At 44.4% G+C, this 15,308-nt stretch overlaps 1 protein-coding gene across 1 annotated transcript in view; it reads right to left on the bottom strand.

Moving 5' to 3' along the window:
- Nucleotides 1–42: 42 nt before the first annotated feature.
- Nucleotides 43–15,308, bottom strand: part of LOC120052853 (receptor for retinol uptake stra6-like) — a 33,546-nt gene continuing 18,280 nt past the window's right edge. Inside the window, exons 7-21 of the mRNA XM_039000039.1 lie at nt 14,704–14,870; nt 14,015–14,122; nt 10,930–10,997; nt 9,925–9,939; nt 9,487–9,548; nt 9,332–9,393; nt 8,981–9,143; nt 3,865–3,940; nt 2,837–2,970; nt 2,503–2,620; nt 2,149–2,250; nt 1,470–1,633; nt 678–812; nt 329–465; nt 43–219 (exon numbers count right to left, since the gene is read on the bottom strand). Coding sequence (XP_038855967.1) covers nt 43–219; nt 329–465; nt 678–812; nt 1,470–1,633; nt 2,149–2,250; nt 2,503–2,620; nt 2,837–2,970; nt 3,865–3,940; nt 8,981–9,143; nt 9,332–9,393; nt 9,487–9,548; nt 9,925–9,939; nt 10,930–10,997; nt 14,015–14,122; nt 14,704–14,870 — 1,688 coding nt within the window. The remainder of the gene's footprint in view (nt 220–328; nt 466–677; nt 813–1,469; nt 1,634–2,148; nt 2,251–2,502; nt 2,621–2,836; nt 2,971–3,864; nt 3,941–8,980; nt 9,144–9,331; nt 9,394–9,486; nt 9,549–9,924; nt 9,940–10,929; nt 10,998–14,014; nt 14,123–14,703; nt 14,871–15,308) is intronic.

The raw sequence follows: 15,308 nt of genomic DNA, 5'->3' as shown, positions 1-15,308 counted from the left end.
CCATAAACCACATGACATCAGTCATGACCGTGTGTCATGGTCTCAGTTAGCAGCAGCAGCAGCAGCGTCGGTGGCAGCAGCAGAGGGTGTAGCAGCGCCTGCCTCGGCAGCGGAGGGTGTAGCAGCGCCTGCCCCAGCAGCGGGGGGTTTGCTGCTGGCGTCTTTCTTGCTTCCTGCCGCGCCGCTACGGTTCGTTCCATTCACGAAGCTGTCAGAGGGCTGGAGAAGAAGAAAAGACTTTGTCTTGTAGAGTACAGGAAATTGTCACACACACAAACACACACAGGTTGCTAGCCTTCTTTTCTACACTCTTATTTTGGCGACCGACCTGCAGCTGGTAGTGTTTTCTGGACCCCAGTAGAGATGGGTTGTTGACCAGTGTGTAGAGTAACTGCCAGCGTGCTCGCACCCTCCTGCTGTTAACCACCTTGTCCCGTCTCTTCTCCTGATTCACCAGCTGGATCCCTGAAAGCATGGATAGTGAGGAGGAGGAGCAGGCCGTCAGGGCAGAGCAAGAGACTGACACTGGATGCATGGAATTATTTGGTGATATAAATTCCACATTGTGTAGTAGTAGTAGGTTCAGTCAGTGTCATGTCTGGGAAGTGTCTGCGAGGGACAGAAAAGGCCACACCCTTTGTGCAAATCCGTGTAGGAGTGTGTATGTCTATAACAACCTTCCTCTGCATCTCGCATCTTCTGCCCAGCGCCTCCAGCCGAGGCAGCCTGCAGTGCCAGCCCACAGAAGGCCTTCATCACAGGGTGGGATTGGCTGACCTCTACCTTCAGGTAGTGGGTGTAGTAACAATAAGCTGTGTAAAGGTCAGAGGTCAGGGATTCAGACATATTAAGGGCTCATTCATAAACCAGTGTGTTAGGTTTAATGTGTTCACCTGTGTATTTCAGAGCAGGTAAAAACATTGATGGAATTACATCAGGGACATATTTCAGAAATGTTTTTCAATGACATGGGTTATTGTTAGATGATTGCTCATGAACGTGGTCACCATACATGAGAATACTTTAATTAGGGTGATGGTCAGTCAGTATCTCAGCTGGCAAGCCGTGAGGCTGCTGGTTTTGTTTGGTGGCCATGACACCTTTCGTTTGTTTTTGGGAGTCTTTAGTTTGACCATGCCTTTGCTATTTTTACTTTTTCTTTTACATATTTATGTTTCGCCACCATCTGAACAAATAATCTGCTTGGACTGGCCAACCAAGAGGTCAAGATGAGACAGAGCTGACTGGCACTGGACCAAGGTAAGGTTACTGTCTCCCTAGGCACATGTCCAGCCAACACGGTCCTCAAACCCTTATTTCTCACAGAAACGCACACATTCATTCAGGTTACAGACCATGTAACTAGGCCTAGGACCCCTAGACAATATCCGTTTTGTAACAAATCTACCAGTGGCAGACCTTTCAAAAAAAAGTTACTATAGAATTCCCTGAACTGTATGTTGCCATACCCGGGTCGTAGGTTTCAGCAGCGCGGTTGAGGAGGCTGATGTCCATGCGCCCCAGGTGGATGATGTTATAGAGGGCAGTGATGACCATCCTCCAGATGGCTGCTATCAACCCCACCACAATGTTGATCAGGAAGAGCAGGTAGGTAAGCAGGAACAGACTGCCTCTAGAACAACACAGCCAATATACATCTAGTTAGTTCTACTTTGGATGGATCAATGGTGTTAAAGAAAGTACAGGGGGTCCGGGGGCATGTCCCCCTTGAAAAAAAAACTAATATCGAATTTTTTGTCATGTTAACATGTAATATACCAAAAAGAAAAGAAACCCCTCTTTCAACTCAAGAAGTGTGTAATCCAGCATTTCCCTAAAATCGGTCCGCGGGACCCCAAGGGGTGCCCGTTTTGGTTTTTGCCCTAACACTACACGGCTGATTCAAATGATCAAAACGCTTGTGGTCACGAGGTCTGAGTTTGGGAAACCCTGGTGGAATTCATCTATGAGGTCACGAGGTCTGAGTTTGGGAAACCCTGGTGGAATTCATCTATGAGGTCACGAGGTCTGAGTTTCGGAAACCCTGGTGGAATTCATCTATGATGTCACTAGTTCTGAAGAAAAAAAGTTTAAAAAATAAACAAATAAATAAAGTTAATCATTTATAGAGTTCTAGAATCTTAGTACCTGTTGTTCAAGTCTCTTGTCCCAGCATCCTTTTTGATGAAAGCGAACCTGGCTGTCACGTGTTGTAGAGTAATAGTCAGTATCAACGTCACCCACACAGGCCTGGTGAGATCAGATATCACAATGGGAAAATAATCCACACAATATGAAAATAATCCACACAATATGAAAATACGAGGCTCTTATCAACTGATGAGTATCTCAATCACTTCAAAGTGTATTGTGGTGATGAGCTAGCTGGTCAAAATGTTTCTGTAAGATGGTGCTTGAACATCAGATAAAGGCTTCATGGCAAGAGTATGATTCCATATAAGCAGGCAGAACCAAATGTAATTCAATTTAAGATGCACTCACCAGGCCTTGGCAGCGACCTGGAAGAGTATGAGGTTCTGGCCATACAAGATGGGGATGATGATGAGGAACACCAACCACACAAAACAGATGAAGAAGACCAGAGTCTGGAGGACCATTCCTGACAAAATAATATTAAATATTAAGAGAGGAATCTAGAATAAGAATATAACTGCCATCTTTCATAAAATTCATTTTTTTGAAAGTAAGTTTTAAAAGGAATTGAGGTTGGTAGCACACAGAAATGACCAAGTATTTACTGAAGAACTATATGATAAAATGGTAATTGGATAATGATTTAATTAGGAATTAAATCCACCGTGTCAGGTCAGCCTACCTAAAGAGATGACAGCAGCCTGATATCCAATGTAGCCCATCCAACACACTAGGCCTGTCTGAGACGGACGGATGCTCTTCTGGCAATTATACACGTTGTAAATATCTCCTCTGTACAAGCCCTGAAGGTTCCATCTGATGGGAGAAACATGAAGAAATATAATTTCTTATGCATGAAAGGAACACACTTGAAAATATCAGTTATTTGGTATTTTGCCATTGTTTCTTGAATGTACAAAAGAACACAATGTTTGGTGCACTGATATAGTTACTGTGTTACTGTGTTACTGTGTTACTGTGATACTGTGTTAGTGTGATACTGTGTTAGTGTGATACTGTGTTAGTGTGATACTGGGATACTGTGTTAGTGTGATACTGTGTTAGTGTGATACTGTGTTAGTGTGATACTGTGTTAGTGTGATACTGGGATACTGTGTTAGTGTGTTACTGTGTTACTGTGGTACTGTGATACTGTGTTAGTGTGATACTGTGTTAGTGTGATACTGTGTTAATGTGTTAGTGTATTAGTGTGTTACTGTGTTAGTGTATTAGTGTGTTAGTGTGATACTGTGTTAGTGTGATACTGTGTTACTGTGTTAGTGTGATACTGTGTTAGTGTGATACTGTGATACTGTGTTACTGTGTTAGTGTATTAGTGTGTTAGTGTATTAGTGTGTTAGTGTGATACTGTGTTAGTGTGTTACTGTGTTACTGTGTTACTGTGATACTGTGTTAGTGTATTAGTATGTTAGTATGATACTGTGTTAGTGTGTTAGTGTGTTACTGTGTTACTGTGATACTGTGTTAGTGTATTAGTGTGTTAGTGTGATACTGTGTTAGTGTGTTACTGTGTTACTGTGTTACTGTGATACTGTGTTAGTGTATTAGTGTGTTAGTGTGATACTGTGTTAGTGTGTTAGTGTAATACTGTGTTACTGTGTTAGTGTATTAGTGTGTTAGTGTGATACTGTGTTAGTGTGTTAGTGTGTTAGTGTGATACTGTGTTACTGTGTTGACTGAAGTATTTACCTGTGAAGGATCATGGACCTCATGAGCATGATCAGGGTGAGCGAACAGGCCAAGGTCAACCCACACAGGTAACACACTACAAAACATAACGAACAGGCCAGGGTCAACCCACACAGGTAACACACTACACAACATAACGAACAGGCCAGGGTCAACCCACACAGGTAACACACTACACAACATAACGAACAGGCCAGGGTCAACCCACACAGGTAACACACTACACAACATAACGAACAGGCCAGGGTCAACCCATACAGGTAACACACTACACAACATAACGAACAGGCCAGGGTCAACCCACACAGGTAACACACTACACAACATAACGAACAGGCCAGGGGCAACCCATACAGGTAACACACTACAAAACATAACGAACAGGCCAGGGTCAACCCACACAGGTATCACACTACACAACATAACGAACAGGCCAGGGTCAACCCATACAGGTAACACACTACAAAACATAACGAACAGGCCAGGGTCAACCCACACAGGTAACACACTACACAACATAACGAACAGGCCAGGGTCAACCCACACAGGTAACACACTACACAACATAACGAACAGGCCAGGGTCAACCCACACAGGTAACACACTACACAACATAACGAACAGGCCAGGGTCAACCCATACAGGTAACACACTACACAACATAACGAACAGGCCAAGGTCAACCCACACAGGTAACACACTACACAACATAACGAACAGGCCAGGGTCAACCCACACAGGTAACACACTACACAACATAACGAACAGGCCAGGGTCAACCCACACAGGTATCACACTACACAACATAACGAACAGGCCAGGGTCAACCCACACAGGTAACACACTACACAACATAACGAACAGGCCAAGGTCAACCCACACAGGTAACACACTACACAACATAACGAACAGGCCAGGGTCAACCCACACAGGTATCACACTACACAACATAACGAACAGGCCAGGGTCAACCCACACAGGTAACACACTACACAACATAACGAACAGGCCAAGGTCAACCCACACAGGTAACACACTACACAACATAACGAACAGGCCAGGGGCAACCCACACAGGTAACACACTACACAACATAACGAACAGGCCAGGGGCAACCCACACAGGTAACACACTACACAACATAACGAACAGGCCAGGGTCAACCCACACAGGTAACACACTACACAACATAACGAACAGGCCAGGGTCAACCCACACAGGTAACACACTACAAAACATAACGAACAGGCCAGGGTCAACCCACACAGGTAACACACTACACAACATAACGAACAGGCCAGGGTCAACCCATACAGGTAACACACTACACAACATAACGAACAGGCCAGGGTCAACCCATACAGGTAACACACTACACAACATAACGAACAGGCCAGGGTCAACCCACACAGGTAACACACTACACAACATAACGAACAGGCCAGGGTCAACCCATACAGGTATCACACTACACAACATAACGAACAGGCCAGGGTCAACCCACACAGGTAACACACTACACAACATAACGAACAGGCCAGGGTCAACCCACACAGGTAACACACTACACAACATAACGAACAGGCCAGGGTCAACCCACACAGGTAACACACTACACAACATAACGAACAGGCCAGGGTCAACCCATACAGGTAACACACTACACAACATAACGAACAGGCCAGGGTCAACCCACACAGGTAACACACTACACAACATAACGAACAGGCCAGGGTCAACCCACACAGGTAACACACTACACAACATAACGAACAGGCCAGGGTCAACCCATACAGGTAACACACTACACAACATAACGAACAGGCCAGGGTCAACCCACACAGGTAACACACTACACAACATAACGAACAGGCCAGGGTCAACCCACACAGGTAACACACTACACAACATAACGAACAGGCCAGGGTCAACCCACACAGGTAACACACTACACAACATAACGAACAGGCCAGGGTCAACCCACACAGGTAACACACTACACAACATAACGAACAGGCCAGGGTCAACCCATACAGGTATCACACTACACAACATAACGAACAGGCCAGGGTCAACCCACACAGGTAACACACTACACAACATAACGAACAGGCCAGGGGCAACCCACACAGGTAACACACTACACAACATAACGAACAGGCCAGGGTCAACCCATACAGGTAACACACTACACAACATAACGAACAGGCCAGGGTCAACCCACACAGGTATCACACTACACAACATAACGAACAGGCCAGGGGCAACCCATACAGGTAACACACTACACAACATAACGAACAGGCCAGGGGCAACCCACACAGGTAACACACTACACAACATAACGAACAGGCCAGGGTCAACCCATACAGGTAACACACTACACAACATAACGAACAGGCCAGGGTCAACCCACACAGGTAACACACTACACAACATAACGAACAGGCCAGGGTCAACCCACACAGGTAACACACTACACAACATAACGAACAGGCCAGGGTCAACCCACACAGGTAACACACTACACAACATAACGAACAGGCCAGGGTCAACCCACACAGGTATCACACTACAAAACATAACGAACAGGCCAGGGGCAACCCACACAGGTAACACACTACACAACATAACGAACAGGCCAGGGTCAACCCACACAGGTATCACACTACACAACATAACGAACAGGCCAGGGTCAACCCACACAGGTAACACACTACACAACATAACGAACAGGCCAGGGTCAACCCACACAGGTAACACACTACACAACATAACGAACAGGCCAGGGTCAACCCACACAGGTAACACACTACACAACATAACGAACAGGCCAGGGTCAACCCATACAGGTAACACACTACACAACATAACGAACAGGCCAGGGTCAACCCATACAGGTAACACACTACACAACATAACGAACAGGCCAGGGTCAACCCACACAGGTATCACACTACACAACATAACGAACAGGCCAGGGTCAACCCACACAGGTAACACACTACACAACATAACGAACAGGCCAGGGTCAACCCACACAGGTAACACACTACACAACATAACGAACAGGCCAGGGTCAACCCACACAGGTAACACACTACACAACATAACGAACAGGCCAGGGTCAACCCATACAGGTAACACACTACACAACATAACGAACAGGCCAGGGTCAACCCATACAGGTATCACACTACACAACATAACGAACAGGCCAGGGTCAACCCATACAGGTAACACACTACACAACATAACGAACAGGCCAGGGTCAACCCATACAGGTAACACACTACACAACATAACGAACAGGCCAGGGTCAACCCATACAGGTAACACACTACACAACATAACGAACAGGCCAGGGTCAACCCACACAGGTAACACACTACACAACATAACGAACAGGCCAGGGTCAACCCACACAGGTAACACACTACACAACATAACGAACAGGCCAGGGTCAACCCATACAGGTATCACACTACACAACATAACGAACAGGCCAGGGTCAACCCATACAGGTAACACACTACACAACATAACGAACAGGCCAGGGTCAACCCATACAGGTAACACACTACACAACATAACGAACAGGCCAAGGTCAACCCACACAGGTAACACACTACACAACATAACGAACAGACCAGGGTCAACCCACACAGGTAACACACTACACAACATAACGAACAGACCAGGGTCAACCCACACAGGTAACACACTACACAACATAACGAACAGGCCAGGGTCAACCCACACAGGTAACACACTACAAAACATAACGAACAGGCCAAGGTCAACCCACACAGGTAACACACTACAAAACATAACGAACAGGCCAGGGTCAACCCACACAGGTAACACACTACACAACATAACGAACAGGCCAGGGTCAACCCACACAGGTAACACACTACACAACATAACGAACAGGCCAGGGTCAACCCACACAGGTAACACACTACACAACATAACGAACAGGCCAGGGTCAACCCATACAGGTAACACACTACACAACATAACGAACAGGCCAGGGTCAACCCACACAGGTAACACACTACACAACATAACGAACAGGCCAGGGTCAACCCACACAGGTAACACACTACACAACATAACGAACAGGCCAGGGTCAACCCACACAGGTAACACACTACACAACATAACGAACAGGCCAGGGTCAACCCACACAGGTAACACACTACACAACATAACGAACAGGCCAGGGTCAACCCACACAGGTAACACACTACACAACATAACGAACAGGCCAGGGTCAACCCATACAGGTAACACACTACACAACATAACGAACAGGCCAGGGTCAACCCACACAGGTAACACACTACACAACATAACGAACAGGCCAGGGTCAACCCATACAGGTAACACACTACACAACATAACGAACAGGCCAGGGTCAACCCATACAGGTAACACACTACACAACATAACGAACAGGCCAGGGTCAACCCACACAGGTAACACACTACACAACATAACGAACAGGCCAGGGTCAACCCACACAGGTAACACACTACACAACATAACGAACAGGCCAGGGTCAACCCACACAGGTAACACACTACACAACATAACGAACAGGCCAGGGTCAACCCACACAGGTAACACACTACACAACATAACGAACAGGCCAGGGTCAACCCACACAGGTAACACACTACACAACATAACGAACAGGCCAGGGTCAACCCACACAGGTAACACACTACACAACATAACGAACAGGCCAGGGTCAACCCATACAGGTAACACACTACACAACATAACGAACAGGCCAGGGTCAACCCATACAGGTAACACACTACACAACATAACGAACAGGCCAGGGTCAACCCATACAGGTAACACACTACACAACATAACGAACAGACCAGGGTCAACCCACACAGGTAACACACTACACAACATAACGAACAGACCAGGGTCAACCCACACAGGTAACACACTACACAACATAACGAACAGGCCAGGGTCAACCCATACAGGTAACACACTACACAACATAACGAACAGGCCAGGGTCAACCCACACAGGTAACTGTCTTATCACCCGATGCTGCAGCTCATCTCAGTAGATACAGGACACCCACCTTCCAGACACCAGGTATAGTGAATGACTATCTGGACCACCTCCATTCTGTCCTCTGATAGGACGATACCAAAGCCCTCCAGAAGGAAGGGGAACTTGTCATCTATACCAGCACGGACTATGTGGAGGGTGGGGATCACCAGTACTACCAGCAACAGCGCCACCTATGGGATGGATGACCACATGGCTGTTAAAGTTATTTCTATTACAAAACAAGGCATCTTGTCAAGTTATCTGAAAGCAGCCATGTTCACAACCAACCATTGATGTGGATTGTTGTTATGTTCCTTTGTTTATTGTAATGTTTTGCTGAAATGTGATGGATTCCTAATTAACTGCAGTATTTGTTTACCTGATAAACTGCTATGGAGGACACAAATGCTGAGATCGCCAGCTTTAGTGGAAACCGGAATACTACAAAAAAATCATGATAAAACAATGGTATCATTAGGATATTTCGTTTTAAAAAAGAATAGCAGACAAATTGTCAAAGCCTTCCAGACGTACCTTTCTCTGGTGTGTAGATATAGGACTTGACTGTGTCTTTTATAAACCCAAACTGTTGGAGACTATCTGATCTGATAGAGGTACTGAACAAAAACACAATGATGTCAATAACTGCACGCTGCAGTCATCATTATATATCCTTCCTGTTATATCCTTCCTGTTTGGCCCTGTCCGGGGGTATCATCGGACGGGGCCACAGTGTCTCCTGACCCCTCCTGTCTCAGCCTCCAGTATTTATGCTGCAGTAGTTTATGTGTCGGGGGGCTAAGGTCAGTTTGTTATATCTGGAGTACTTCTCCTGTCTTATCCGGTGTCCTGCGCGAAGTTAAGTATGCTCCCTCTAATTCTCTCTTTCTTTCTCTCTCTTGGAGGAACTGAGCCCTAGGACCATGCCTCAGGACTACCTGGCATGATGACTCCTTGCTGTCCTCAGTCCACCTGGCCGTGCTGCTGCTCCAGTTTCAACTGTTCTGCCTGCGGCTATGGAACCCTGACCTGTTCACCGGACGTGCTACCTGTCCCAGACCTGCTGTTTTCAACTCTCTAGAGACAGCAGGAGCGGTAGAGATACTCTTAATGATCGGCTATGAAAAGCCAACTCACATTTACTCCTGAGGTGCTGACTTGCTGCACCCTCGACAACTACTGTGATTATTATTATTTGACCATGCTGGTCATTTATGAACATTTGAACATCTTGGCCATGTTGTGTTATAATCTCCACCCGGCACAGCCAGAAGAGGACTGGCCACCCCTCATAGCCTGGTTCCTCTCTAGGTTTCTTCCTAGGTTTTGGCCTTTCTAGGGAGTTTTTCCTAGCCACCGTGCTTCTACACCTGCATTGCTTGCTGTTTGGGGTTTTAGGCTGGGTTTCTGTACAGCACTTTGAGATATCAGCTGATGTAAGAAGGGCTTTATGAATAGATTTGATTTGATTTGATCATTACTTAGTTTTTGTCATAGAATAAAACACAGTCTGGTCAATCAGTTTAGTATCTTGTTTCTCATAATAAAACACAGTCTGGTCATTGAGTTTTAATATCCTGTTTCTCTCATAATAAAACACAGTCTGGTCAATCAGTTTAGTATCTTGTTTCTCTCATAATAAAACACAGTCTGGTCATTGAGTTTTAATATCCTGTTTCTCTCATAATAAAACACAGTCTGGTCAATCAGTTTAGTATCCTGTTTCTCTCATAATAAAACACAGTCTGGTCATTGAGTTTTAATATCCTGTTTCTCTCATAATAAAACACAGTCTGGTCAATCAGTTTAGTATCCTGTTTCTCTCATAATAAAACACAGTCTGGTCATTGAGTTTTAATATCCTGTTTCTCTCATAATAAAACACAGTCTGGTCAATCAGTTTAGTATCCTGTTTCTCTCATAATAAAACAGTCTGGTCATTGAGTTTTAGTATCTTGTTTTTCTCATAAACCCCACCTGATGTTTGACTTTTTCTTCTTTAGAATTAATTTCACGTAGTCTGTGTAGTAGCTGCTCTCCAGGTCCTGAAGCCAAATGGTATCAGAATCAAACTGTTTCATTAACACATAAACATTATGGATGCATGATCTGACAACACTGACCACCTGCAACACTGTATAGAATCAATCATTTGGATGCAGAAAATTCACATTAAAAGAATGTGTGATGTCGTTAGACCTGTAGCTGTGATTACAACAGAGACAGATTAACGACCTCACATGATCTCACTGTCACCGACAGTTTACAGCGTGACAATCCACAGATTACAGTGAAATAAACACTGCATTGTGTAAACCTTGAGAGAAATAACATTCCTGGGTCATAATCTGTGCTGGGGATATTATACTAAATCAATTCCATCCAAGCTGTTTACGTAATCAGACCTTTGGTTACAAGTTACGTGGTTGATGTAGTTTCATAACTTTAATGTCTCTTGAAGGGATACGTTTAGTTTTTTACATAGATATCCCATAAGCATCAAGGGGCAGTTCTTATCCAGACATTAGACGAGCAGGACAATAACCCCAGTGTTTTGACAACCTAAATACAGCCAGTTCTCATCCAGATATTAGACGAGCAGGACAATAACCCCAGTGTTTTGACAACCTAAATACAGCCAGTTCTCATCCAGATATTAGACGAGCAGGACAATAACCCCAGTGTTTTGACAACCTAAATACAGCCAGTTCTCATCCAGACATTAGACGAGCAGGACAATAACCCCAGTGTTTTGACAACCTAAATACAGCCAGTTCTCATCCAGACATTAGACGAGCAGGACAATAACCCCAGTGTTTTGACAACCTAAATACAGCCAGTTCTCATCCAGACATTAGACGAGCAGGACATTAACCCCAGTGTTTTGACAACCTAAATACAGCCAGTTCTCATCCAGACATTAGACGAGCAGGACAATAACCCCAGTGTTTTGACAACCTAAATACAGCCAGTTCTCATCCAGACATTAGACGAGCAGGACATTAACCCCAGTGTTTTGACAACCTAAATACAGCCAGTTCTCATCCAGACATTAGACGAGCAGGACAATAACCCCAGTGTTTTGACAACCTAAATACAGCCAGTTCTCATCCAGACATTAGACGAGCAGGACAATAACCCCAGTGTTTTGACAACCTAAATACAGCCAGTTCTCATCCAGATATTAGACGAGCAGGACAATAACCCCAGTGTTTTGACAACCTAAATACAGCCAGTTCTCATCCAGACATTAGACGAGCAGGACATTAACCCCAGTGTTTTGACAACCTAAATACAGCCAGTTCTCATCCAGACATTAGACGAGCAGGACAATAACCTCAGTGTTTTGACAACCTAAATACAGGCAGTTCTCATCCAGATATTAGACGAGCAGGACAATAACCCCAGTGTTTTGACAACCTAAATACAGCCAGTTCTCATCCAGATATTAGACGAGCAGGACAATAACCCCAGTGTTTTGACAACCTAAATACAGGCAGTTCTCATCCAGATATTAGACGAGCAGGACAATAACCCCAGTGTTTTGACAACCTAAATACAGCCAGTTCTCATCCAGACATTAGACGAGCAGGACAATAACCCCAGTGTTTTGACAACCTAAATACAGGCAGTTCTCATCCAGACATTAGACGAGCAGGACAATAACCCCAGTGTTTTGACAACCTAAATACAGCCAGTTCTCATCCAGACATTAGACGAGCAGGACAATAACCCCAGTGTTTTGACAACCTAAATACAGCCAGTTCTCATCCAGATATTAGACGAGCAGGACAATAACCCCAGTGTTTTGACAACCTAAATACAGGCAGTTCTTATCCAGACATTAGACGAGCAGGACAATAACCCCAGTGTTTTGACAACCTAAATACAGCCAGTTCTCATCCAGACATTAGACGAGCAGGACAATAACCCCAGTGTTTTGACAGCCTAAATACAGGCAGTTCTCATCCAGACATTAGACGAGCAGGACAATAACCCCAGTGTTTTGACAACCTAAATACAGCCAGTTCTCATCCAGATATTAGACGAGCAGGACAATAACCCCAGTGTTTTGACAACCTAAATACAGGCAGTTCTCATCCAGATATTAGACGAGCAGGACAATAACCCCAGTGTTTTGACAACCTAAATACAGCCAGTTCTCATCCAGATATTAGACGAGCAGGACAATAACCCCAGTGTTTTGACAACCTAAATACAGCCAGTTCTCATCCAGACATTAGACGAGCAGGACAATAACCCCAGTGTTTTGACAACCTAAATACAGCCAGTTCTCATCCAGATATTAGACGAGCAGGACAATAACCTCAGTGTTTTGACAACCTAAATACAGCCAGTTCTCATCCAGACATTAGACGAGCAGGACAATAACCCCAGTGTTTTGACAACCTAAATACAGGCAGTTCTCATCCAGACATTAGACGAGCAGGACAATAACCCCAGTGTTTTGACAACCTAAATACAGCCAGTTCTCATCCAGACATTAGACGAGCAGGACAATAACCCCAGTGTTTTGACAACCTAAATACAGCCAGTTCTCATCCAGATATTAGACGAGCAGGACAATAACCCCAGTGTTTTGACAACCTAAATACAGGCAGTTCTTATCCAGACATTAGACGAGCAGGACAATAACCCCAGTGTTTTGACAACCTAAATACAGCCAGTTCTCATCCAGACATTAGACGAGCAGGACAATAACCCCAGTGTTTTGACAACCTAAATACAGGCAGTTCTCATCCAGACATTAGACGAGCAGGACAATAACCCCAGTGTTTTGACAACCTAAATACAGCCAGTTCTCATCCAGACATTAGACGAGCAGGACAATAACCCCAGTGTTTTGACAACCTAAATACAGCCAGTTCTCATCCAGACATTCGACGAGCAGGACAATAACCCCAGTGTTTTGACAACCTAAATACAGGCAAGGATCATGACACTTTGATATTGTTCTTATCAAAACCTTAAAAAGAGAGACTACAACAGATGGTAGGTTCATGACTATACACACATTGGTCAAAGAGCAGTGTTCCCTCACCTCAGAGCCATTAGCACCTTTGAGAAACAGTAGTGGGTACTTGATACAGAGGAATCCTAGACAGCCTATCTGTGGGAGACTGGCCAGCAGGGAATAGTACTTATACAGCTGTGGAGACAAGAGAATGGAAAACATATCGATACAAAACGTACTGATGTTTTACCAGTTTGTTATGGTTTTAAGATACTGTATTAAAGAAACATTTCTAGCTTGAGATATGAATTATGTTAAATATGACGCAACAAAATATAGATGTGCCCCCTTTTTTTCCCCACTTTAAATATCAGATGATTGTAACGCTTCTCGTGGGCTGAAGGAAGAGTGGACCAAGGTGCAGCGTTTAATAAAGTGTTCATGATTTAATAATCCAAAAAAAACAAATCGAACAAAAAACAACAAACAGGAGAACGAAAGCGAAACAGTTCTGTCTGGTGCAGAAACACAAAAACAGAAAACAACTACCCACAAAACACAGGTGGGAAAAGGCTACCTAAGTATGGTTCTCAATCAAAGACAACGATAGACAGCTGCCTCTGATTGAGAACCACACTCGGCCAAACACATAGAAATAGAAAACATAGAACAAAAACATAGAATGCCCACCCCAACTCACGCCCTGAGCAAACCAAAATAGAGACATAACAAAGGAACTAAGGTCAGTGCGTGGGCGTGACACACAATGATATTACCTCTGGTGTTTTGGGACAGTCAATCTTCTGCCAGACGAGGACAGCAAAGTGGGTCCAGGAGAATAGACTGCCCAGCACATAGCCCAGTTTACTGTGGAGCGTACCACAGGCCAGGAGTGGGTAGTACAGGGCAGGCCAGTAGAAGATGGCGATGATCTTCATGTACTCTGGAAGGAGTAGGAACGCACACAGTCTGTGTTCAGTATCACACCAGTTCATCCTTCAATGTGTTTATACTGTTCCAGAAGTTATTTCATGATGAGTTGGATCGCAGAGTGAAGGAAAAGCAGCCAACAAGTGCTCAGCATATGTGGGAACTCCTTCAAGACTGTTGGAAAAGCATTCCTCAATGAATGCTGGTTGAGAGAATGACAAGAGTGTGCAAAGCTGTCATCAAGGCAATGGGTGGCTACTTTGAAGAATCAATATAAAATATATTTTGATTTAACACTATTTTTTGGTTACTACATGATTCCATATGTGTTATTTCATAGTTTTGATATCTTCACTATTATTCTACAATGTAGAAAATAGTAAAAAAATAAAGAAAAAACCTTGAATGAGTAGGTGTGTCCAAACCTTTGACTGGTACTGTATGTATAGGA

The sequence above is a fragment of the Salvelinus namaycush genome, chromosome 1 (assembly GCF_016432855.1).
Source record: "Salvelinus namaycush isolate Seneca chromosome 1, SaNama_1.0, whole genome shotgun sequence".
Lineage (NCBI taxonomy): Eukaryota > Metazoa > Chordata > Actinopteri > Salmoniformes > Salmonidae > Salvelinus > Salvelinus namaycush.
Note: the sequence above shows the minus strand (reverse complement) of the source record. Positions and strands in the feature narration are given on the sequence as shown.